The 25,569-nt window shown below is 35.5% G+C and overlaps 1 protein-coding gene across 1 annotated transcript; it reads left to right on the forward strand.

The window, feature by feature from the left end:
- Positions 1-1,234: 1,234 nt before the first annotated feature.
- LOC111510279 (retinol dehydrogenase 14) lies at positions 1,235-2,495 on the forward strand. Its single transcript, XM_023166188.2, has one exon. The coding sequence runs from the start codon at positions 1,365-1,367 to the stop codon at positions 2,253-2,255; it is 891 nt and encodes a 296-aa protein (XP_023021956.2). The 5' UTR covers positions 1,235-1,364; the 3' UTR covers positions 2,256-2,495.
- Positions 2,496-25,569: the final 23,074 nt, after the last annotated feature.

A 25,569-nucleotide genomic window follows, 5' to 3' on the forward strand; every position in this document is an offset into this window, starting at 1 on the left:
TCTTTGTATGGCATGGGCAGCGTGGTAAATTACGAGGTCTAAGCATTATTTTAATGTGAGAGGTTTTACATGGTATTAACTAGTAAATTCATCAAACCCGAGCTCACTATTCTCGTAGCGTACTATCCCTCAGCGCACGCATCTACTCAAAGCGTACCGTGGCACTATGGTTCTCATATTTCAAAAAATCCTAAATCCGAAAGTAGGTATCTGTTGCGGGTGCCTCCTTCTTCATCGTTCATAACCAATACTTGCAGCCATTATAGGCTGCATTATAGGAGCACGGTTATTAAAGTCCGTACTGAATGTCATGCCGAATGAAGATGTGCAAGTCTATTGTTGGACCAATTCAACCACCATATTGAGTGGGATCCAAAGAGAGAAACAATGGAAACCTTTTGTCTGAATTAGAGTTCAAGAGATTAGGAGTTTGACAGCGAAGAATATGTGGTTTATTGAGACTGATACAGAAATTATATCGAATTGAACTTGACTCAAACGATAAAAACTCTGAACTCAAGTTTGATTTAACTGTGAAGTTAAAAAATGCGAAAACCAAACAACTCACTTCAAGACCCAGGAGAGAAAGTATTACACAAGTAACTACTACCAGGTGTGGAAGAAGAGTGAAACCTCCTTCGAGATTTAACCCAGCTCAAAATCGAGCCCATTTTGAAGTCAAGTTTCATCTACTGAGACTTGTGGAGGAAGTATGTCAGTTAGCTTTTCATTTGTTTTTAAGTTATAACGTTTTGTTTATTGAACTGCCTGAATTTGACTTATTGTAATTATAAAAGACAATTTTATTGAACTAATATTTCTTCAATATTTTCAATTTACGTTAGAATGACAATCTTTTTATTCTCTTGTACTTTGGTAGTACGTATACAACGGTTAGTTCTGTCTATCAAGTGGAGTTGTTCTAACGTTGCCGTGAGATGGTGCAAATGGTCAATATTTCTATTTATTTGATCAATTGATTTATTTTGAAACAAATAACTGATTCTATCGTAAAAATCGCGTAAGATGACGTTTGTTGACATATTATGATTGTGTCAAATTCGAATAATCATCTTTGCTGGTAATTTATCAATTCATTCTGCGTTCGCAATTTAGATAATTTATTATCTCAAGGCCATGACAATTTACATCTCAATTGACATCATCATGCTGTAGAATATGCAACACTGTACAGTCACACGAACAGTATTATTAACGGTATCTAGCGTAAATGAAATCATTGGTCGTCAGATTTGCATGAACATTCTAAGTCAGTGTACAAGCATCTTAATTTATATCTCAATCAGGTCTTTCTGATCCATGTCTTTCTGACAAAATGTCAGGTTTGATGAAAGTAATTTTAAATGTCTTTGAAGAAAATAGTGATTATCACCGGTGCCAATCGTGGTATAGGTTACGAGACAGCGTTAGCATTTGCGAAAAGGAAATTCAAAGTCATTATGGCCGACAAGGCTGACCAAAACAAATCCCGTCGCAAAATATTCGAAGCAACTTCAAATGAAGATGTTATAACGGAATTTGTAGATTTGAGTTCGTTTAAATCGGTGAAAAAGTTTTCTGGCAAAATGTTGAGTACCATCGATCGTTTAGATGTATTGGTGAACAACGCTGGCGTTTTCTGTATGAATAAACAAAAAACAGAAGACAACCTAGATGCAGTAATGCAAATAAATCATTTGGGACCCTTTTTGTTAACTAATCTTCTCGTTGATTTGTTGAAGGAATCTGCAGGTAGTAGAATTATTTTTGTCAGCTCTTCCGGTTGTTTCTTTCACAATTTGAATATAAAGAATTTGGAAAAACCTGATTATTACTGCCCTCATTTCATTTCTGGAGCAATCCATTATTATAATACCAAATTATGCAACATGATATCGGCGAAAGGATTCGCACATAAACTGAAAGAGTGGAAAGTCATCTCTAACTGTCTACATCCTGGAATGACGAACACAAGTTTCCTATTATCAGGTGATGATTCTAGGGGTTGGGATATCCAATTCAAGAAAATCTTATTGAAATGTGTTACTAGAGATGCACAAGATGCTGCAGGACTGGTTGTTTTTTTATCTTCTTCTGACGCAGTAAAATCAATTTCCGGAAAATATTTTGTGAATTATCAAGTTCACCAAGAGCCAAGGGCAATGGAAGATGCATCTTTTTGCAGAGATATTTGGAATGCAAGCGAAGAACTTATTGGCCTGCGAAAAAATAGTAGAGATGGTTGTACAAAATAAATGTTGTTAAAGATAATATATTATTCAACTGAAGACATATCATTCCTTCTGAAGACCAGCTAATTTTCTCACTGTGCTTTGTAAACATTTTAAGTGTATGGGGCAATAATATGGGAAATGGAGGCGATATTGAATACTCGTAGAGATGAAAAAGACCTACTGCTTACTAATATTTCGATTTGCTTTCTATACTGTGGAAGAAATATTGATCACATGAAAATATAAATTTGTATACTTTTATTTTTCAAAACATTGATTGATGTTCTTGAAGTAACAGTTAATTTCATTCCTGGCGAAAAACGAAACCATACGTTCATTTTAGAAAAATGTGACGTTTTTAAAAATTCGATTTTTACACAATTTCGAAACCACCAACGAATGTTAACAAAACACAGGATGATATTATGGAGCTTCGCCTCTAATCATATCCTGAATCTGCTAGATTCCATCCAGAAAAGAGCCATCCGCCTGGCTGGAGATGCGAACATCACTTGCAACCTTGATAGTTTGGAACATCGCAGGAAAGTTGGAGATGTAACTCTTTCTATAGATACTTTCACGTAAAGTGTTCAAGTGACTTGGCACATTTGATTCCACCAGGAGCGGTACATATCAGAAATACGCGACGGACTGTGGCTTCTCATCGTTTTGAGGTTCAACTCAGTACACCTCGAACTTCATTGTTCAAGAACTTTTTCATTTGGAGAACAGCGTTTATGTGAAATGTACTTTCCAAATGGTTTTACTTTCTAGCGATTCAAATCCACAGGTACCGCTTCTAGAGCGCCTTAAGGATTTTTCTGTAGTGCTTGTATTTTGTCCTTAAAAAAGTACAAACAAAAATCTGAAAACAACTTTCCCCGTTACTTTCTGAAACTTGAAACTGATCGTCGTAAGATCACATCGATCTCTTCTGAGATACGCAATTGCATCTGAATTCCATACCGAAAGCATTCGTTCACTCCTCCAATACCCTCAAGAACTGATGAAGATCCAACGTATCTAAAAAACACTTTATTGTGAGATTTTCACTAAACAGTATCACAAAAACGCAATACGTGTTTCGCCATACAATGGCTTCTTCGGGCGTGTCTATACTAACTATATTCTACATTTTTAATGCTTAATATACCTAATTTTACAATTTGAAGTACCTACATTTCAGGCGGGTTGGCTGTCTTTCACTGCCTGAACCACTATGCATGCTGTTTTTGGCGAGTGCATTGGCTTGGAAAGTGGGAGTTGAGCAAACCGGCCATCGGATGCTTGCTTCCGCGTAGCACCGCTGGATACGGGAATGACAGAATCACTTGTGGTTGTCACGGTAATGTGGGGCTCTGCCGTGATTGACTTTCTTTCCCTAGTAAACTTCTAGTTCTTTCTGATGCTGAGTCTACAGAGGAGATGGATGTCGGGATTACGAGTCCAACTGACCTCCCCGTGAAATTAGATTAGGAGCGAGAACTTCTCAACTCTCTAACTCCTGATCCAATAACTGAACCTAAAAAACAGAAAGGTTTGGTGGTGCAGCCAGGAAACGACCGAGTCGTCTCCTCAAGAGCGGGGTACCTTATGAAACCTCCTTGCACCAAATTATTGAGCGGCGTACGCAGAATCTATCTCAGGCGGAGGAGCAAACTCCCATAAGTAGGTTAGCAAACGTTTGCGCTCAAGTGATGATACACTAAAACCAGAGGCGAAAAAGCCCTGCACGGTTGAATCTATGGCGTCGTCAGGTGTAGCTGACGTGCAAAAACCCACATATGGGAAGGTTGTCGCAGCAGAGCATATACTTTGTGCCTGCCCCGCTGGGGACCGAATCAGGTTTTTAGAGTTCAACAGAGCCGTACTCTCACCATCTGACCTGAAATACCACTCACCATACAAACAAATTGGCTTCGTTAAGAAGCTGGGTTTATTTGGTCGAGTGTGAATAGGTGTGAGCCACAATAAACCCTTGCAGATTGCTGTGGAGGGTCGAATAGAACCACTCACTTTGGACCTAACCTAATCTACATTTTTATCTCTGTTTTTCCATACTTCTATATCTTCGGAGGATGAAATTATGTATGTAGGTTCGTTTTATGTTGTAGATATGCAATAAGAAATGATTTTCAAATATTCCAACTGGGAAACCATCCGCGGGAAAAAAAAGAGCGTTCATAATATAAAGTTACCTTTTCATCACTGTTTCTCTGTACCGGTATATTTTCGAAGGCTGAAATTTTGTATGTAGGTTCGTTTTACATTGAGTTGTGTAATAAGGAAGGATTTTTAAACATTCCAACTGGGGCGCTAGTCGCGAGGGAAAAGGCGCGTCCATAAAACAAAATAATTTTTTATCACTGTTTCCCCATACCGGCATATATTCGGAGGCTGAAATTTTGTATGTAGGTTCGTTATATGTTCCAAAGGTACAATAAAAAAGTTTTTTTAATATTCCAAGTTAGGCGCCAGTCGCGGGGGAAAAAGGCACGTTTATAAAATTATCTTTAATGTATCCTTCATCTTATCTGTTCATAATGTGATCAATATCGCCCCTTACAGATGTTATAGATTTAAAATGCAGGAGCATAGCATTTGCGGTGGTATCGAGTCAATTATATGTCGCTCTTTCCAGAGTAACCTCTTAAAACATTCTGAGTTTTACTAACTCCTCTGATCATGACTAGCCAGTCAATGGTATAGTGTTTGTATCTGACTTGGTTTCACTTTTTAACTTGGTTAAGACTTTGGTTTTGTTTGATATATAGAAATGAGAAGATAATTTTACTTTTTTATTTACAAATTACACTCTAAATTGTTTTCATACAGGGTTAAATAGGAAAATTGACACAAACATACTATAAAATTAAATAAACAAGATGAACAAAGACAAACGTTTTAAATTAAACTTCCCCATGTACAGTGTTGTTGGTCAATGACTGTTGCCATTTCTAGAAATTATTCTTCAAATTCTTTGGTATTTCTATTATTAGCCTCTTGAGCCAAACATCTTCCACATGTTGATCGAAAAAGCATTTCTGTTGTTGTTATCTTTTGTCATTCCGATGTTGGGCCTCAGGCCCCTGACTCTTTCAACTGACTGGAATTTATTGACTGCTAGTTAATATGTTAATATGTGTTGGGGCGACAGAAGCTAGCCTCTGACGTCTTCTTACGGCTTGCAGCCCTGTTACAGAAGTCGCAGCGTGCTTCTGTTCCTTTTTTTGCCGTTTAGGCAGTGTTTCTTCATTTTTTACCGGCGAGAATAGACTGCAAAACCGTAAATTTCGTTAGAATCTCCTGTAGCTGCCCCAGATCCATTGGAAGACTCTCGAGAGAGATGCAGGCATTTGTTGATGCGGCTGTCGCGTAAGAAAAGCCGCTCCTTACTGTGCTTTGTCTGGAAGTTCAAGAGTTCGGGAGCTGTCATCTGTCGTTGGGTCCATCTGAGACCTTTTTCTTGTTTTCGGGAAATTCAGGGCACCTGTGGACACTAGCTGGATGCTCGCCTTTGCTATTGAAGCATCGCACGGGCGAGTTTTTTGGTCTCTTGCATTTGTAAGTTAAGTGTCGTCCGGCACACCCAACACAGGCTGTGACTGCTTTGCAGTTCCGCTGTGTGTATCCGAACATTTAAAACATTGTCCTGTTCTATTCCTGGGACGTTGAGGTTCGGCGCTCACGCGTACGTTTTGAATTTCTTTGACTTCGTATATGTTGGCTTGGCTTCTGGGAACCAAGACTAACACGAACAGGATCGGTTTCTTATTGGTTTTGCTCATGCGAGCGATGGAAAGGATTTCAAAACCTTTTCCTTGTAACTCCGTCTTTATGTCCTCTACTTCCAGGGATTCCGGGACCCCCTGGAAGACTACTCTCAGTGATTTTTCCGCTTGCACCATATAGGTGTGATACGGGATCTTTTCGCGATCCAGGATTCGTGTTATTCTTCTGTATTCATCTGAGGTTTTCAGATAAACCTTGATCCCGTCTGTTGTGTTTACCGCCCGTGAGATGGTGATATTTTGCACGGCGGTAATCATATTGAATTGTTTCCATTTATCCTTTGCTCGGACCCCCCGCCAACAGGGTCTCTCCGTTTTCTTTCTTGTTTCACCCTGGCGAGTTGCCAGAGCAATCTCGACCTTGGGTTCATCGCCTAAATCCATTGATTCAAGGAATGGGTCTTCTATTTTTTTGGTGGCTTCTGGCTCGGGAGTGACGTCAGGGGTCTTTTTGTTAATGGTTCGGTTACTCTGAGAACTTTTGGGCTTCTTCTTTTCTGGTTGTTGAGCTGGTTTTGGCTCATTTGCCATCGTTGTATGCTTCCCGCTGGGAAGCTCCGGCGTGGCTGAACGTTTGTGGGAGGTTTTTGCCTCTTGATTTTGTTGTTGTCGGAATCTATGTCATTTCCTGTTTCGAGTCCAATAAATTCAAAAAGTCGGTAATATTTGGGTTTGCGATTATCGAGGTTAATTTGTATTCTTGACTACTTATGTTGTACGGGTCTATTAACGCGGCTATTATGGCAAGTACTGCATTTCTTGAGTGTTTTTTGGCGAAGTCATTAATCTGCTTCGAAATTTCCTCGATCTCGTCTCCGAATTGATCGACTTAATGATGAAAAAGCATTTTGTTGAGCTTATAGATTTTAACGATGCCATAGTATTTGTTGGGCACAACAATCTTCATATGTTAGTTCAACTTGCAATTTAAGGGTTTTGGCTACAAATGCATACTTTCTTATTATGAAATAAAAAAATTATAACATTATACATACGGATTGGGACCAGTCAGTGAATTATCATAAAGATTCATACCATGACTTTGACTTATCTATTTCACATTTTTCCACCTAATATGTAGCAAATTGCCATTTTTTCCTATCGGCTATTCTTTAGAAATTTTTGATATAGCCATATTTTTAATTTTCTCGCAAAACATCTCGCCATATCTCGTGTCTCTATTCATTTTGAATGGAGCAGGATTTTTTTTTTCATCGCTTCAAATTATGGTTAAAACTAAAGAAAGAAAAGCTCATTTTTTCCGTTTCAACTGACTACCTATCATCTACTGGCATTCAGTTGACATTATGTAAGATGCACATTTTTCTTGCAGTATATACAGGATATTTCACTAGTTGAAATATTTCAATTTGACGTATCTTAAATCACATTTCGATATGAAATTATAAAAATTCTAAATATCAATTAATACGATAAATCTTTACTTTCCAGAAATATCAGAATTAATCTGTTTCATCCTACATTAATTAGGCAGAGTTTACGACCCAAGCACCATTAAAGGGTGAAAGATGTCGAGAAAATATCTCACATATCATCTTGATTCAATCGTCTGGCTGATATAAAAAATAGAACGTTAGACCATGCGAAATCTGCCTTTCAGAATATTAATGGTCAAGTAACATTTCATTGTGAGGTTTTTACTGAACAATTTACATAACTGCGACACGTGTTTTCACTATACAATAACTTCTTCATACACGCCTGAGGAAGCTATTGTAAGGTGAAACACATATTGGGTTCTGTAAACTGAAATCTCATAATGAAGCGTTATACAAATAAGTTATACTGGATTTACAAAGTTTTTAAACACTCCTGAATTAACGCATGACTAACATATAGGTATCTCTTCTTTAATATTCTGTATAATAAATTGCAGAATTGAAAAGTTCCTGATGATTGCCTATCATCCTAATGGGCAGTGGCGTAACTATACCATTCGAGGCCCGTGGCAAATTCATCGGATGGGCCCCTCTCCCCCCAATATAAAGAAGCTGAACCAACAATAATACTATTTTTTATTTTATAATACTTATTATACACTTTAACATGTGAGAGTACAATAATAAATCACTTTGTTAAATAGGTACATACAAACTTCATAATTATACTTAGGTACATAATTTTCTAATGATTCACTTCAAATTAAAAGTATCTAATTTAAAGTACAGTCACCATCTAATTGATATGGTCACATAGAGTAGTAAGATTTGAAAAACAAAAAAGTAATTTGATATAGGCAGTCCGAATCATCATATTGTTGTAAGCACACAAGGTGTTCAAAATATAAAATGTTAATTAATAAAATTCCTTCCTTCAGACTCTTTGTTCAGCAAAAGTGGTAATGACATCATCAAAGTTCAAATTTCGGGCCATAGAATTTCAGATGGATAGAATAGCCAAGTTGCTCAACCTGTCTTGTCCCATAGAATGTCTCAAATAAGTTTTTATCAATTTCGGTTTCGAAAATGATCGATCGGCACTAACTGTAGTCATAGGAATGGTGAGAAATAATAGAAATGAAGTGCACACTCCAGGAAAGCTTGAAGATATAGAATGATTTTTTTATTATTAATAAGTTAGCAAGTTCTCTTATAGAAGATGAAGTTTCTATTTCGTGTCTAAAAGAGGACCGAAAACTGAGAATTTTCTTGGAAAACGAAATGGATATATCTTCTTTATATAGATGGACAAATGCTAAAACCATTTCCAATAAATTAGTGTCGTTCAAATTTTGCAAAGTGGCAGGTTGCAAGACACTGAACTTGGAAACAATTTCATTCATTCCAAAGAAACGCGATTTCAGTTGATTAATGATTATGTCTAATACACGATAGAATACGTTCACTTCAAACAAGCTTTCAGGATCTTAGAGACGTTCATCCTCCCAAATTTCATCAAAATGTCGTTTCACTTTTCTCTGACGAGTTTTAGGAAATTCAATATATTTCCAATCATCATAGCGTTCCATCCAAATATGTTGTATATTTTTAGATGCCTTATTTGTGAATAATCAACATGGTTCACAAAATGCTTTTTGAGGCAATAGGGAATAGCACAGCCACGTACGTTCTAACTTCACGTCAGATTTAGAAATACTGTAATAATATCTATCCAAGAAAGATCTTTTGTTACTATCCCTTTAAGAGGAGCCTTTGGTTTACAGGGTTGTTTTCGATCCAATTTTACTATATCCAAAAATGATTCGTTTGAAGATTTGCTCGTACCGGGTTGTGGTTGCTCTGAATCTAATTATTAACTGTTATCTGGCTCAGTGAGATTGCCACTTATGACGACATTATTTTCTGTCCTTCTCATGCGCTGTTGATTTGATTCTTCTTCTATACTATCTTGATTCTTAAAATACTGATATATTTTAGGTATCTTTTTATTTTGTTCTTCAGACTCCTTCTTTCGCTTTCATTTTTCGCTTCCACTCTGATACTTTCTAGAACAACACTGTTAACAGTTTGTAATGATACTATAGTTTTTATTAGATGAAAAATCTGATTGCTAAGAAATGCCAAAGAATCGGCCGAAAAAATGTATGTAACGAAAGTCCACCTTTTTGTTCAATGCCTAATTCATACGTACAATTTTATAATTATTAAAAGAACGATGAACATAGGTGATTAAAAATTAAAATGATTGTTATCTTATAAATTATTTTAAATATCAGAATAAAATTCTAACCGAGTAGACATTGTCAACCTATTTTCACAATTGACTAATTAAATATATCCTCATTTGGAACAAACACCCAATTCTTACAACTATAAACTGCTAACTACTTGAGTGCTTGCGTAACATGTATAATAAATAATAAATGTTTGGAGTTCTCCTCTGACCGGGGGCCCCTTCCGGCTGGGGGTCCGTGGCATTTTGCCGACTTGCCACCCTGTAGTTACGCCACTGCTAATGGGTGATAAGAGAACAAGCATAATGATTATTGTTATTAGCAAAACTCAGTTCTTCTCAACACTACCTATAATTAACAGAAACATTCAAAAGAAAAATGGAAGATAAAGAAAAAAATATCACAAAAAAAATCTCTGAGACAAAATTATTCAAACCAAAAAGGTTCACATGAGATCACGAATACGATACACAAGAAACTTCTTCCGACTTCGGCAAAGTACATTTCATTAGTTGGCAAAGGAACAGGTTGATCTTTCCTGATATATTCAGGGATGGGTTTGAATCACAGTCTTTAAATATTCAATCGAGGATAGAGTTGTAGAATGAAAATACCCCTTTCAAGAACTCCCGAATCGAATAACCTTTTATTATGGACTGTGATGCTCTTCAAATGATGTCTAAATGGGTTCTCTTCAAAGAGCTCAATCTTTGCGTCACAAAGACGACTGGTCCTTTCCAATTTATTCTATCTGGAATACGCAATCAACGAAGGATTAACTGCTTAATAATTCATTTAAATAAGCATTCACTGCCATTCACCGGTGTGCTGCCGTTTTATGAAGATTCTGTGTAACACGCCGATTCAGTTTCTCAAAAGATTGTTTATTTCAGTCATCAATCATTATCTGGGTATACTATATTTTGAAAATATTCAGAAAAGTGCTTCATTATCTCTACTATTCGTTTTTTGTTCACAATGACAGTAAAGAAATCCAGGCATATTTTGAATTCACATTTGCGCTGATTAAAGCCGTCGGGAAAAATGAAAATATCGTTTGATATTTGATGGTTAGAATGGAATTCATTCAGTTCAATGTAAAAGATGTGATAGTGATTTAGAAGAATATATTCTTCTAGATGAAATGAGAGTCAAGATGTTATTTTTGTGTATTACATAATTATTGAGACTTTAGATTTGCAATGCCATTTAGTATTTTCTTGTGGGAGGTGATTGAGTAACTAATATATCTTTGAAAAATATATAAATTAGAATTATAAGAGGTATACTAGCACCGTACATAAGTAAACAAAAGTTAATTCACTACCGTTGGTCTCTTTGATGTTTCGGGTCGAGATTTTATTTTTTGCTGGCATGTGGCGGGGCAGGAGGGTGTCGGCTACGAGCTGTTGTGCACCTCTGCACGAGGTTCGATCAAAAAATATGTGACCATGATCTGACTTGATCTTTGCTACGAGGAGCTCCCAATAAATGTCTCATGTGATTGTAAAGTGTTTAAAAATTGATAAAAAATAAGACAAGGTGGTGGAATAAACGTATATTTTATATAGTAAGATTATACAATTTAGGACAAAAACTTATGCTAATATATTTTAAAGGTTTTTTAGAATGAAGAGTTTTTGATTTCTTTTCAAATTTCTATCGGCAAATTTCAAAGTATAATAAATTCTTATCCTTGTGAAAAGAGCAAATGAATAATCCAAATGAAAATTATCACAAGGGTGAGAAAAGTTGTTTTTTGAAAACATTGTTTTGAGCTGGTTGCCTATGCAATCAGTGGCACATAAATTGTTGAAATGATTAAGACATTCTGTCTCTAGATAAATGACACATTGTAAAAATGAATCTGGAGGCATATTATATAAACTTCCAAACTGTTTGGCTAATGTATTACTATTTGCCTTGAAATGACTATATACATTTGTTTCATTCAGTGTGGTACTAGCCGGCGTGGCAAAATCTGTACATACTTCACATAACTGTTTCCTTAAACATTTTCTCGAAAGATATCCACAAACATAGCCCAAGCTGTTGCCTTCTGGAGTGACTAGAGTTCTATAATCATTTGTCTCTACTCTCAAAGGTTTATAGGGATTTTTTGGAACTTCCACAGGAATCTTCATTCTATTTATGTCTGCATCTGTAATACTAGATAGAATCTCACTACTATCTTCTAGACAGTTAGTTCCTTCTGCCTGTGTGAAATACTGAAGAGTAAATGTGTTTTTGAAAGCTCTGGTAATTTGAATAGGAGTTGGATTTCTGGCATTTCCACAAGTATTTCTATTTGCTGAAAAATATTTTCATTTCTTTCAGAAAATCAATTTGTTTTGTTGTTTCAAAAAAAGGTTTATTGAAATCTTTCACATCGTCAAATCTATTTGAATTTAAAATATCAAACATTTTATCCATTTTTTTAATGACTGTAGCCGTTCCTATTGCTGCTGATAATATCTGATTGAAACTGGCATAGGTATTCATCGCTGTAGCTACCGAATGACTGGAAACCTGACTGGCTAATTCAACCTTCATCCTTTGAAAGTTAGTTGGAAATAAATGAGAATCAGTGAGTTTGGGTGCTAGTCTATATTGCTTTTCCTTATCCAAGTTGTAAAGTTGTTCAAGATGACTTTTGTTTGTTGTATATTCATCAAATTTCAGAAAGTCATCGAAAAAATGGTTTCTGCTACATTTCAGCAGATGAGGAGTATCAAAAAAGTAAAATATTATTTTCTCATCAACAAAGAAATATGGCTGCTCTACAGTCACTTCGAGATCTTTTTTGGCAAGTTTATAAAAATTAGAACCTAAATCTGAAATGATACCCCTAACTCTCAATTTTTGATAATTGCCAAACAGCTTCAATCTCAATACTTTTTATATCCAGTATTGATGTTGATGAATAAAATAAATAAAAAAGTATTCAACAGGCTGCTTCCAGTTCGAATGTATGCCTTTTGCCATGACTACCAAGGCATATTCTGCTATAGAAGCCGTTTTCTTGTTAAATAATTCCTCAAAACCAACTATTCTATATTGTAGAATAAGTGTGACTTGATGCTCATTTCATCGAAACAAATGTTGCAATCCTTATCTTGATTACTGAAGTTATTTATTTTTGGTTGGATGACATCAAAAATAAATTCATTGTATCCTGCATTAACAGGCCATTTTCTGGTGATCCTCTGCAGTGTGGACCTGGAGGGTAGCTTGAAATATTTGGATAGATATTCATAACACTTTATTCCCAATAAGAAGGCTGCCAGTGACAATAGTTTCATACTATCTGAAAATCTGACTCCTTTAGTGTTTTTCTGCGATTCCGTTAATTGAAACTTCATAAAATTGGCAACTGTTTCGGAACAGTGTTTCTCTATGAATTTAGTGACATCAGTCAAGTTCAAATTTTTACTAAACTTGTGTTCTTTCTGTTTTTTCTCAATATAACTCAGTCTCTTCGTTAAAATACGTATTCTGTTCCTCAGCTGAGTCTTCCGAGGGGAGTGATATGATAAGTGATTAGAAGTTTGCACTTGAACATACCTTGATTTATCTGAAATAACAACAAAGAATATAAAAAAACACTTGCAACAAATGCTATATATAATTAGTCTATATAAATAGATACATCTTCCAAATGCCGATACCTATATAAAGCATTATCAACATTCCCGTATCTGAAAATAACATACATTATTTGCATTTGATCAATTATTGTAGTTGGCTTTCAAGTTGCCTATTGATATGAGAATTAAAAATTTTATCGAAAATTCAAAAAAACTCTTTCAAATGTGGAAATCATACACACACAAAAATAATTTCCAAATGCAAATGAATCTTCCAATATAAAAAAAAAGTTATTTGAATGTCGTGAAAAACGGAAGAAAATCATACCTCCATCAAATGAGTGAGAATAAACAGTATTTGACACTGCCTCATCTTCATCTTTGTAAGCTTTTTCCAAACTTGGAGCTTCCTCATCTAATTCAAGTTCCATCGATAATGATTCCATGTCAGCTTCCTTATCGAAAGATTCCTCGTTTATACAGATTTCTGATTCTTCTTCAAGTTCACCCTGACGTATGGGTTTCACGTCCCCACTTGTATGAGCATTTCCCGATGTCGTGGGTATATCAACTGTTGAAAATATAATTTTTAACTTCAGTATGAATACTTTTCCCTAGAATACTTCCAGTCATAAATGAAAATGTGGCTCTCGAAAATTCCTTGACCTTATAAATCTCAATAGTCATTAGCAATTATGGCAGGTAGCCCAAAAACTGTTCATATTTGGGGAGATTGTCTCATATAATAATTATATTATAACCTCCTGTGACTGAATTGAAGGAATTTCCAAGGTCGTTACCGTTGTTCGATTTACTGAGAACCGTCATTCTTACCTGAACGAATGGTGGGGATTGCATTTTTATTTATAAAGTAAAACCAATAATGATTGAGAGTAAAGCGCGTTGTCATATCTGAATTTTACGTTACCAGTTTATAGCAGAATCAAAATATAGTAAGCAGTAGAGTTGTAGGTTGTGGCAAATTATAGATAATACACAATAATAGTACGATTAAAATGTATTATTTATGACAAAAATCAGTAATGAGCTTGTAATGAGTAATACTTATACATTTCCTGATTACTGATCAGTTAAAATTCATTATTTTCTGTATAGTGTTAGATATTTATTACAACTAGTGGCAACGCTGTACGCAACGATATTTCTGTCTTTGTCACTTTACCGTAACTTCCATCTCATCGTTGCAGTCCTCACTAATGTACTTGCAGCCATGAGCGTATCATTGGTTTGTGAATTATACAGCGTGAATTGTACGTTTTACAGTTAAGTTAGTCAGCAATCGACGTGTTGTGATAACAATTGGTGAAAATAATAGTGCTGATAAGTGTTTAAGCGTTACATTTTTATGTATTAGACAACGAACGGCCCAAGTGGTTAATCTTCTGCGTTACATAATTATATTTCTACACCGTTCTCAAACTACTCAAAAAATGGGAGACATGGTCGGGCCTTCCACGTCGAAAAAGGTAAAACGGTCGGAGTCTCGGTCAGTAAGAGAAAAACAAATTGTACTGCGAGTATTTCACTGTCTTGAAAGAGATCATCAGCCACCAAAAGATGACTTTGTGCATATGTGCTGTAATTCTACGTGTGTACCGGGCATTTCTACATCATTAAGTTCCACAATTACAAAAGATAAATTAGTTGATATGTGCTCTGATTATACCGGTGTACCAAAATCATCGATTTACAAAATACTAAGAGAAGCAGAAATTCATGGGGACGTACAAACGCCAAACACTAGTAGCGGACGAAAAAAAATCACAGTTGATGAAGAAGCCAAAACCAGTATACGCAGAACTATTCACAGTTTCTTTTTCAGAAATGAGCTGCCCACACTACAAACAGTTCTGGAGGCACTTAGCGATCATGAATTGGTCCCAAAAATGGGTAAAGAAACTTTTAGGAAACTTGTACACGAAATGAAATTTACGTACGGAAAAGTTGACAGGAAAAGCATTCTCATTGAACGTCAAGAAATAATAGCATGAAGAAGAAACTATCTAAGAAAAATTGACGAATTTCGGAAGCTCAAAAAAAATTGTACTTCATGGACGAGACATGGGTTAACCAAGGACATACGGTCAAAAAAGTATGGCAGGATGGTAATATAACAAGTGCACGACAAACCTTTATTGAAGGTTTGTCAGTTGGGTTAAAACAGCCATCTGGAAAAGGTAGTCGTCTGATAGTTACGCATATAGGAAGCGACAGTGGATTTTTACCAAATGGTGAATTAATACTTAAATCTAAGAAAACAGGCGACTATCATGAAGAGATGAATGCGGAGGTGTTTGAAAAATGGTTTGAAGGCATCATTCAACTTGTGGAACCTGGGTCTGTCATCGTCATGGACAATGCCCCATACCATAGTCGACATTTAGAACCATTACCGAAACAATCATGGAAAAAAGCAGCAATTCAAGAATGGTTAATTAATAAGAACATCCAATATAACAAAGATAGTTTAAAGGCAGAACTACTTCAGCTAACAAAATTACACACAGACAAATATAAAAAATTCGCAGTGGATGAAATGGCGTTAAGTCGTGGAATTACAGTTTTAAGGTTACCATCATACCACTGCGAATTAAACCCAATAGAATTAATCTGGGCGCAAGTAAAAGGATATGTGGCACGAGAAAACAGAACATTTAAATTAGTGGACGTGCAACATCACCTACAAGAAGCTATTCGAACTGTTTCTGCAGAAGATTGGAAGAAATGCATGCAGCATGTTTTAAAAGAGGAGCAAAAAATGTGGGACGTAGACAACCGTATTGAACACAATATTGAACCAATCATAATATATATATATATATATATATATATATATATATATATATATATATATATATATATATTAATCCTTAGCTCGCACAAGTTTCGACTTCTGAGGGTTGTCGTTCGTAGGGGTGCGACAGCTGGTTAACGGAAACACATATTTTTTTGAACAGATTTTTTTTTCATAAGGCCCACCTAATGACTACAACGATTAGGTAAATTACGATATTGCAAAGTTTTAATGAAATAAATAAAAAATGTGTATGCATTCTTTAACTAATTGTACTAAGAATTTTTTTTCATTCTTAACCCTCTCAAAAATTAATAAGCACGCCCCCGATTTGCTGTCAACTGGGCTTACTTCTACTCTCAATCATTATTGGTTTTAGTATAGGCGGTTTTTTCTGGGTGATGTAAAATATTTCTCATCGAAGTGAAGATGACACAATCTCATGTTTTTGTGACATTTTTCCGGAGGAACATCACCAACAAACTCCACGAATTTTTTCCACTACATGCATCTAGAGAATATATAAATATTAATAACAATAATCTTTATTGGCCCCAAGAAACATTCAGTGTTTATAGTATGGATCTTGATCAATTGAAAAATACACATGAATATATAGGTACTAAATAGACTGAAGCAGAATTTGATGAGAGACAAAAAGAGGTAGTTTAGCAAACGTTCATTTCATTTTGTTTTGAATCGTTTTTCTGAAATATTTTTTTATATTATTGGGTTGATTGTTGTAAATGAAAACTTCAGTATAAAATACAGATTTCTTAGTTTTGGGTTGCCTAGTTTGCTAATTATGAAGTGTGTCAATCGAATGAACTTCTAATGTTTTTCGTTATTGATGACAGAATCTAAGAAAAGACATATTTGCTATTTATAGTATATTGTCTGGAACATATCAATGGAAATTAGGCTCCAAAAAAGGTTATTTGAATATACATTTGATACTTTGGTTTTGCAAAGATTTCAGTGGAAGTAAATGTTTTCCTACAGATACAAATCAAAACTTGATGTGGTTCAACAATTATTTTCCTTAGTGAATTTCCAGTGGAATTGGCATATACTATTCGTAAAGTTCAATTTCATCAAATTAAATTCATAATAAAAAGTCTGCATATTAATGACTCCACTATATATGGTCTATAACAATTTATTTTATGATTTTCGTTATATGTTCATTACTTCAATCTTACATAATAAATAATAGAAAAACATACCTTTTTTCTTCAACTGGAAATCGAAAAAAATGAATCCCGACATCACCCTGCAAATTACAGCAACCCACAGCTCGACACTTGTTCATTTTGAAACTAGACACAAATTTTCCACAAATACAAAACCACCTCTTAGAACGACTCGCTCTGTAATAATATTCCATTTTTCAATTTGGCTCGCTTGGAAAACACCTCAGATTCAGTCGGTTGCGCTGTAGTTCAGCCGCGCATAAAATTCAAGGTGGGGAATCTTGACCCAAATATGGCGGCGAGTGAACTTACTGGTGTTTACTTCTATAGGGTTTGTTAAAAAAAACGTGAATTTTCATTTTTCTCAAAAAATATTTTTTTATTCATCAATTTCTATTCTGTTCCCTTCGAAGTGGTTCCTCTCAGATATAATACACTAGTGCCAGTGTTTTTTTAATACTCGAAGCAGTTTTGATATGCACTTTCTGGTATGTCCTTGAACTCTCTTAGTGATTCGGTTTTTATCTTCACAGTCGTCGAAAAACGTAGTCCTCTTATGGGTCTCTTCAAACTTAGGAACAGAAAGAAGTCGCAGGGGGCAAATCTGGTGAATACGGCGGCTGATGCATGATTACAGTGTTGTTTTTGGCCAAAAAATTACGAACAAGCTATGACGAGCGAGCAGGTGCATTATCGTCATGCAAAAGTTATAAATTGTTCATTCACAATACCGGACATTCTCTTCGAATTGCTTATCGCAAGCGGCGCATAACTTCAAGATAATACAATAAGTAGTATTACCTTGGCAATACTCTGACAAGAACTCTTGCTATATGGCATATGGCAAGAACTCTTGATACACTACGCCACAGTGATCGAACCTGGCATGCTTTTTTTCGGTCTTGGCTCTCCTGAGCTCTTCCATGGGACGATTGGAAATTGTTTCCGATGTCACCAGTTATGACCCTTTTAAGCAAATTTGGGTCGCCGTTGACGTCATTCAACAATTTCTGAGCGATGCTCATGCGATGGTTTTTTTAACACACTTTTATTAGCTTCACCTGTATGTATGGTATGTTTGTTTGTTTGTAACTCTCAAGCTCGGGATCTTTATTTGACAGAATTATCGACATTACTGCTTGATCTATTCGCTGGCAGATGGCGCTGTATGTAACCTCATTGATATATCGACATCATTGCTTAATCTATTCGCAGGCAGATGGCGCTATACGAAACCTCTTTGATATAATTCGAACTCACTTTACATGTATTTCTTCATTTGAAAAAGTATTTATTTTTATTAACACGCGCGCCTGCTGCCTTATTTGTGAACCTCCTTTGCGCACTTGCTGCCTTGGGCTTGGTAGCTAATTTTCAGGCTCTCTCTCCGGAATCGGAAAATATCAATGGTCATTTTTCTGAACAATATACGGCTGATTGATTCCAAAGTTTAGATAAAATAAATATAGTTCAAAAAGACTAAAAAACACGCTTTTATAGCATACGAAACTAAAAAATGAAAAATGAATATAGTTTAAAACATTAAAAAACACGCTTTTAAAGAACATCGAACTGAATATTTTTTTTCAATAAGCTCAACACAATAACGAACACAAAAAAACTAGTATTATTGTTGAAAAGCGTGTGCGCTTTGTGCCATTTTTTTTGTATATCAGGCGCCCGTCGCTTTTTTCACAATAATACTAGTATTTTTTGTTCGTTATTGTTTTAAGCTTATAAAAAAAATAAGTTCGATGTTCTTACAAAGCGTGTTTTAAAGTTTTTTAAACTGTATGAGCCAACCGATATGCCGACATCCTCAGAAACTTCTCTAATGGTGAATCAATGATGCTCCATAACAATTTTCCTCAGTTTCTAAAAATTTTCATCGATTGTTGATGTGCTGGGGTGTCCACGGCTAGTGTGATCATTCACATTTACATTCAGTGACAAAACACTTCTAACGCGAGCCGAGAAAAGTATTGCATTTCTGGTGATTGGGAAAATACTTCTTTGAACATAACATTATGACTTCGCGACGAAATACAGTATATTTAATGACACGCATACGCTTGTTTGATTCAATCCCATCCATAGGAATCTTGTTAATATTGAAAGAGGTACACTTCAAGGAAAGATTAGTTTTCGGTATAGAAAGAGTTTGGATATTTACTTCTCCATCTTTATACAAAAAATTTTGATTGAAAATGGATTTTTAATTCTATAACATAAGTAACCGATGAATAATGGAATTATTGTATCATATTTATGATTTCGTGGAAGACTATGTGAAATTATTGGATCTTTGAATATTCTTGTCTGCTCTAGGATGAAATCTAGGATAAATCCAACACAAACACTGCTTTCACACAGCAGAACTGAAACACTTGTTAGTTGTTTTTGGAGATGTTAGACTACGCCTTCACAGAACCGTCTAACATCTGCCTCGCTTGCATTCATCCAGGATCACGTGATCACTGGATTACTGGATCAAAGGATCGCAGCAACATGGTGCGTTATTATTGAGAGTTCTGATAAGGCGCCATAAATCTTTAGTGATTTTCGATCAACTGTTTTTAGTAGCCTAGCAAAACGTACATGGCTCGTAAACTACTTCGTTTCCCAGTTTTGACGTGGAGTTTCTATAAGTATTTACCTAAAATTTGGTGAAGAGAAATGCACAACGAAAAAGTCTCTTTTTGGACTGTCAACTTCTCTGTTAATATGTAAGAAAGCGATCTCCTCAAAGAGATGAAAAATTCAAAGTATCATTAGAAATTCTTTGGAAAAATGTTCAACCCATTCTTAGATATTTTCTTCAGATGTGAAGGGAAACAAAAACCAATCTGGAACAAAGTACTTAACATTATGAACGTTAAATTACACATAAATCATTATTTTTTGTTGATTGAGAAACTTTTTCCGGAGCTATGTAGTCACGTTGTTAATCATGTTCAGGATGTTGAAATGGTACAGAAACCCCCAAACCACACAGGGCTGGAGTATCTGGATTGAATGGATGCGGGTTTTAACGTGCAACCTTTCAGAAGGATTCTACCTTATTAGGCACTTGAGTTACGTATAAAACCTCTGAGGTTATAGTTCATTTTTTGAAATTGACTGCTTCCATGCTTTTTATGGAAGATTCTCTCATTTTTTGAATAAAGATGGAGAAGTAAACAGCCAAAACCTTTCTTTCCTAAAAATTTATCTCTTTTAAAAGTATATTCCTTTCAATTTAGAAAGTACGTTTGAAAAATGTTCAAATTTCAATAATTTCTTTTCTAATTTCTGGTATATAGGTGAGAATCGGTATAGTTTTTGAAATATATAGTATCATACATAAAGTTCGGTATATCTGTTTAAAAATCAGTTTAAAATCTGTTTTTTTGTCGCCCCCATACGAACGACAACTCTCAGAAGTTGAGAAACTTGTGCGAGCTAAGGACTAACGAGGTCATTCCTTTTAAGGTGTGATTCCTAACACGGAAAGTTTAATTTATACATTTATTCAAAATTTGATTCGGCAGTTGATTTGCGCTTGAGAAACGAGTAGAAAATATTTTTTCGGTATGTCTTCAAAAAGTTAGAGAAAAAAACTGCACAATTTTCAATTTCATACTTTTTTTCCAAATTTGAACTCTCCACTATCACTTCGACATTTTTCTTTTTTTTATTTTTCAAGTCTTTCCTTTTACCAATTCCAACGAAACATGATTCAAATTTCATAGTTTTGATGAAGACGAGACTTCGATGAAAACAAATATTGGACAAAATTCGATTCATTATGAAGGTATCAAATTTTTCAATGAGCTACCGAACGCTTTAAAAAATTCAATGAACAAAAATTCCGGATTGATTTGAAAAAATATTTATTGTTTGTATATAGATATATTATCTGATGAGCGCATTTATGTTCATGGTAATAATCATATTCAAACATATGTGTATGTGTATATGTGTGTATAGTTATATTTTTTTTCAAGTTCCAGTTCTGATTTCCTGTTTTTTGAGCTGTGTTTGTGTTTAGTTATGTTATAGTACGTTTTTGAATTATTGTTTTTTTCCCTTGCTATAAAAATTGTATGTTTTTTGGGAAAATGAATAGTTATTATTATTATTATTATTTTTACCAGAAAATACTCACATGGGCTTGATATTAGATAAAAAACTGCACTTTTGGAAATTATTCTTTGTTGTTGCAGAAGTTGAAGTTTTTTCATTTTGATGTGAAACTGATTCGGATTTTGAAGGTAAGGAATCTGATATATTAATAATCGAGTTCTTATTACTCTTGTGAGTCTTTTTTCAATAGATTTTTATCAAGTTTGATTATCTTTCGATCAATAATTCATTTACGAACAAACCCTAAATATAATACCTTTCTGTAAACTAAACAGTGATTTAAATTTTCATAACTATTCAAAAGACTCTCGTTTTAGCGATTTGGGCTGAACATTATATGAAAGAAATATAACACTAATGCATCTCGGAAGGAAAATATAGCTCATTTCAGAAGTCTTGTCCGTTTTGATGAGTCTACTTTAAACTGTAATATCTCAGTGAATAGTTATCCAATTCAATCGAAATGAGCGCCATTTGAATCAATGCACTTTTGCCAACGTAACACAAGTCGATCAATTCCATCAGCATGAAAATTGGATGCTCGGGAATCGATTGAGGCCGTTTTTGCCTGATCCTGATTGGTAAAGTTTCAACTGGTGAGAAAGTCATCAGAGTGCTTGAAAGTCGGGTTGGCGAGAGGTCTGTGGAGTATGGTGGGTGAGGCAAAACTTCGACACTCAATTTGTTTAATTTTCGGGCGGTGATTTGTGAAACGTGTGGACGTGCGTTGTCGTAGATCCGGATCGGACATCTTCTGTTGACCAGTGCATGGATTCGTTTTAAAATCCAAGAAATTTATTGATATGAAGTAATTAAATTAAATCTCGAAAATATTTGACAGAGCAACCACTGTCAACCCTGTTTATTCTTTTCTACAGTAACATTCTGAATTATTCAACACAAAAACATTAAAACAAAATTGAACAGTCACCCTCCTCAAGAGTGTACAATATCATGTGCTGACGTCCGACTTTCTTCTAGTAGTGACAATTTGCATAGTTTTGTGATTGGTCGCCGATAAAGACCAGTCTTCGTTTTTACATCAACATCTCTCACTTGATTGTCTTTTTCTGGATAGGTATCAATAGAATTTCCAAGGGGCCAGTTATTCTTCGGAAGTCTGTTATTGATTACTATTACGACATCTCCTGGTTCGAATGTATTGCCTTTTCTCAGCCATTTTGTTATTTTCGTCAAAGTGGGTAGGTATAATCAAACCCAACGCTTCCAAAAATTGTCAGCGAGCTTTTGAGAGTAGCTCCATTGCTTTCTCAAATCAATTTTTTCTTCGTATGTTTTTCATCAATATTTTTCAGTGACTCTTTCAGTTCTTTTTCGGCAGCTTTCATGTTCGATCCATTATCACCCATTACCAATTCCGGTTCTCCACGTTTTGCAATGAAGATCTTACGACCAATATGCAGGAATCATTTGATAAAGATTCAGCATTTTTATTGTGGATCGCTCTTACAGACAAATACGTGAACAAGACACTATATTTTTTTCTGTTCTTCTACCAATACGTACTAGAAAATGTCCAAAATAGGCCATTCCCACAAAATAGAGTGACCTTGGTGGTATTTTTAATCGACATTCCGGAGGCTGACCTATTTTGGACACTTCAGGCTTAGCTTTTCGTATTCTGCAGAAATTACAGTTCATCGTGATTTTGTTGACTGCCCTACTGATCTGGAGAATCCAATATTTTTGTCGCAGCTTGTCGATTACTAGTTCTCTTCCTCGATGTCCATATTTCTCATGAAAATGTCCAATCAAAAGTTGGGTATATTTATGTTTGCTGTCTAGAATTATAGGATGTTATGTGCCCTCGTCTAGTACTGTCGAGAAATCTGTTCTGCCTCAAACTCTCAATAAGCCGTCTCTGAATATAACGGAGAACTTAAGTTATCTACAGGAGTTTGGAATTATTTTACCTTCCTTTAATGGGACATACTCTTCTGCAAAACTGTCTATCTGTACTTTTTGAAACCACATTTGTTCAGCTTTAAGTTTTTCCTTCACGGCTACCAGCTTTCAGCCCCTACGAACGACAAGTCTCAAAAGTCGAAACTTGTGCGAGGTATCGATTAACGAGGTCTTACCTTTTAACGTGTGATTCCTAACTCGGGACGTGTGATTCCTAAATCAATGAATGTTTTTACACACCTAATGATGAGAATAGAGGATATGAGATTCAATTAATTCAACAAACGTTGCGAAAAAATGTGATTTGTTGGATGTAAAGTTTCAACTAAATATCCAAGTCTGTTTCACAATGAAATATAAAACTTTGCGACAACAAGAACGAATTTCTGGAGGTATCTTTATTTTTTTTGAGAACAGACCAATGTGGGTCATTTTTGGGCAAAGTAAGAAAAAAAAATTATATTTTGAGGATTTTCGAAAATATGTCACATTTGGCAGGTGCTTCTCTGAGCACATGACAAAAGGAAAGAGCCTAATTTTTATTCATTTTTCAAGCATATATTTGAAGTGGATTCAAATTTCGAATGAAAAAAACTCCCATATGATGCGGACTTTATGTCTGACATTGTATATATTCTACTGCATAGTTGGCAGCAATATATCAAGAGTAAATATTTCCGCTGAGATTGAATTTATTGCGGCTACGACACTGACAAACTCTCTAGACGAAGTTATCGATTTTTCACCTTTTTATTTCACCTCTGTCGGTATCTCGAGACTCCGTGAACCTCAAACCATTACTTTTGCTATTTACATTAATTTTCTTGTTGGACGGAGATAACCCACTCTGTTTTCAGGTTGATCTCTGTAGTTTGAATTTGTCTTCTGGCACAGGATGGTGACAACTTCAAAACGTTTTTAAAATTCATGAGAAAAATTGTTGACCGTCGGAAAAATTCGTATTCAAAGTGCGTGTAATAACTCCTGCTGGTGAAGTTTGTAATAGCCGAAGGCATTCATACGTGAATAGAATTCCATACTCTACTGGGAGTTTCTTTATTTATTCAGTTTGGAAAACCTGACGCATAACGGTGTGTTTCAAAAGAGTTACCGAAATATTCATGACAAACAAAATGATATAGGTCACCCTGAAAATGAACAGAATATTAACTTTTCACCTTGATCGTAAGCAATTATTTACTGAAAAGTTAAAAAAAATCCTGAGTTTTTCAACAATTCATGACCACATTCATATGAACACGTAACATTAGTTGTTATAACAATCAAGGTTTTAACTTCCAACTTCTGGAAAGTATTTACATGGATCAAGCGTAACGAAAGCATGGGGCAATACTGCGGACACCTGTTTCTGGCTATTGGCCTCGTGAACACTTGGAGTTGAAATCAACTAAACTAAAATCTAAGATTGAACCACATTTGTGATGTTTCTGCGAGCAAGTGTTGCCTGTGCAGACACAGTGTAGGGAGTTGAGACTAGACTGAACAAATTGTTCCTTTAGATCAGGGGTCTCCAAACTTTGAAGCCTTCGGGCCATAATGATTTTTTCAGTTTGTTCCAAGGTCCAATTTCTGCCCTTAACTATATTTCTAGACTAGGATAGTCGCAAACTGCGTGACCTAAGCAAATTCACGCTTTTGTTGCATTTCAATTATTATTGTGTATTGTGAAACTTAACGACATCTAGTGGCGAGTAGTGGTACTATGTACTATCATTTTCAGCTACCCGCTAGGTGGCATTAGGCGAAATTAAATATTTGTAATTACCGCATTGGTTCAAAGAAGTTCTGGTTCTAGCTAGTGTATTCCGATCACCTCGAGATGGCAGTAATAATTGCATATAAAAAGGCTAGCGGCGCAACTGCGAGTTACAATTAGTCAGGGAAGCTATGGATTACGCTATAGACGACCCCTCCCGATATAGAAGGCCCCGACACTCTGTCGTATGAGGCCCCTATATCCTCCGATGAAAGATGAACAACGTTTTCATCCAATTCACCCCATCCAGGCAGGGGTACATCGTGAAGGGCGGTACTGATGTCTGAGGACATTCTTGCCGCCATACCAACAACACCTATTCAGTTATGACCCATTTGTCCTTCTGGCAAACATCAGTTAAAAGGGGAAGGGAGCTAGGCTTCAACCTGAAGTAAATCAAGATGGATTTCGGCTGCGAGTTACTCTGCGTAGGAAAGGCGAAGGAAGCGAAACTGTCTATTGTGAA

This window comes from Leptinotarsa decemlineata, unplaced genomic scaffold (assembly GCF_025532065.1).
Source record: "Leptinotarsa decemlineata unplaced genomic scaffold, Ldec_3_MD MMD2_tig00026282_RagTag_RagTag, whole genome shotgun sequence".
Lineage (NCBI taxonomy): Eukaryota > Metazoa > Arthropoda > Insecta > Coleoptera > Chrysomelidae > Leptinotarsa > Leptinotarsa decemlineata.

Coding starts and splice junctions, on each gene's coding strand:
- LOC111510279 (XM_023166188.2), top strand. CDS start 1,365: ATGTCTTTGAAGAAAATAGTGATTATCACCGGTGCCAATCGTGGTATA.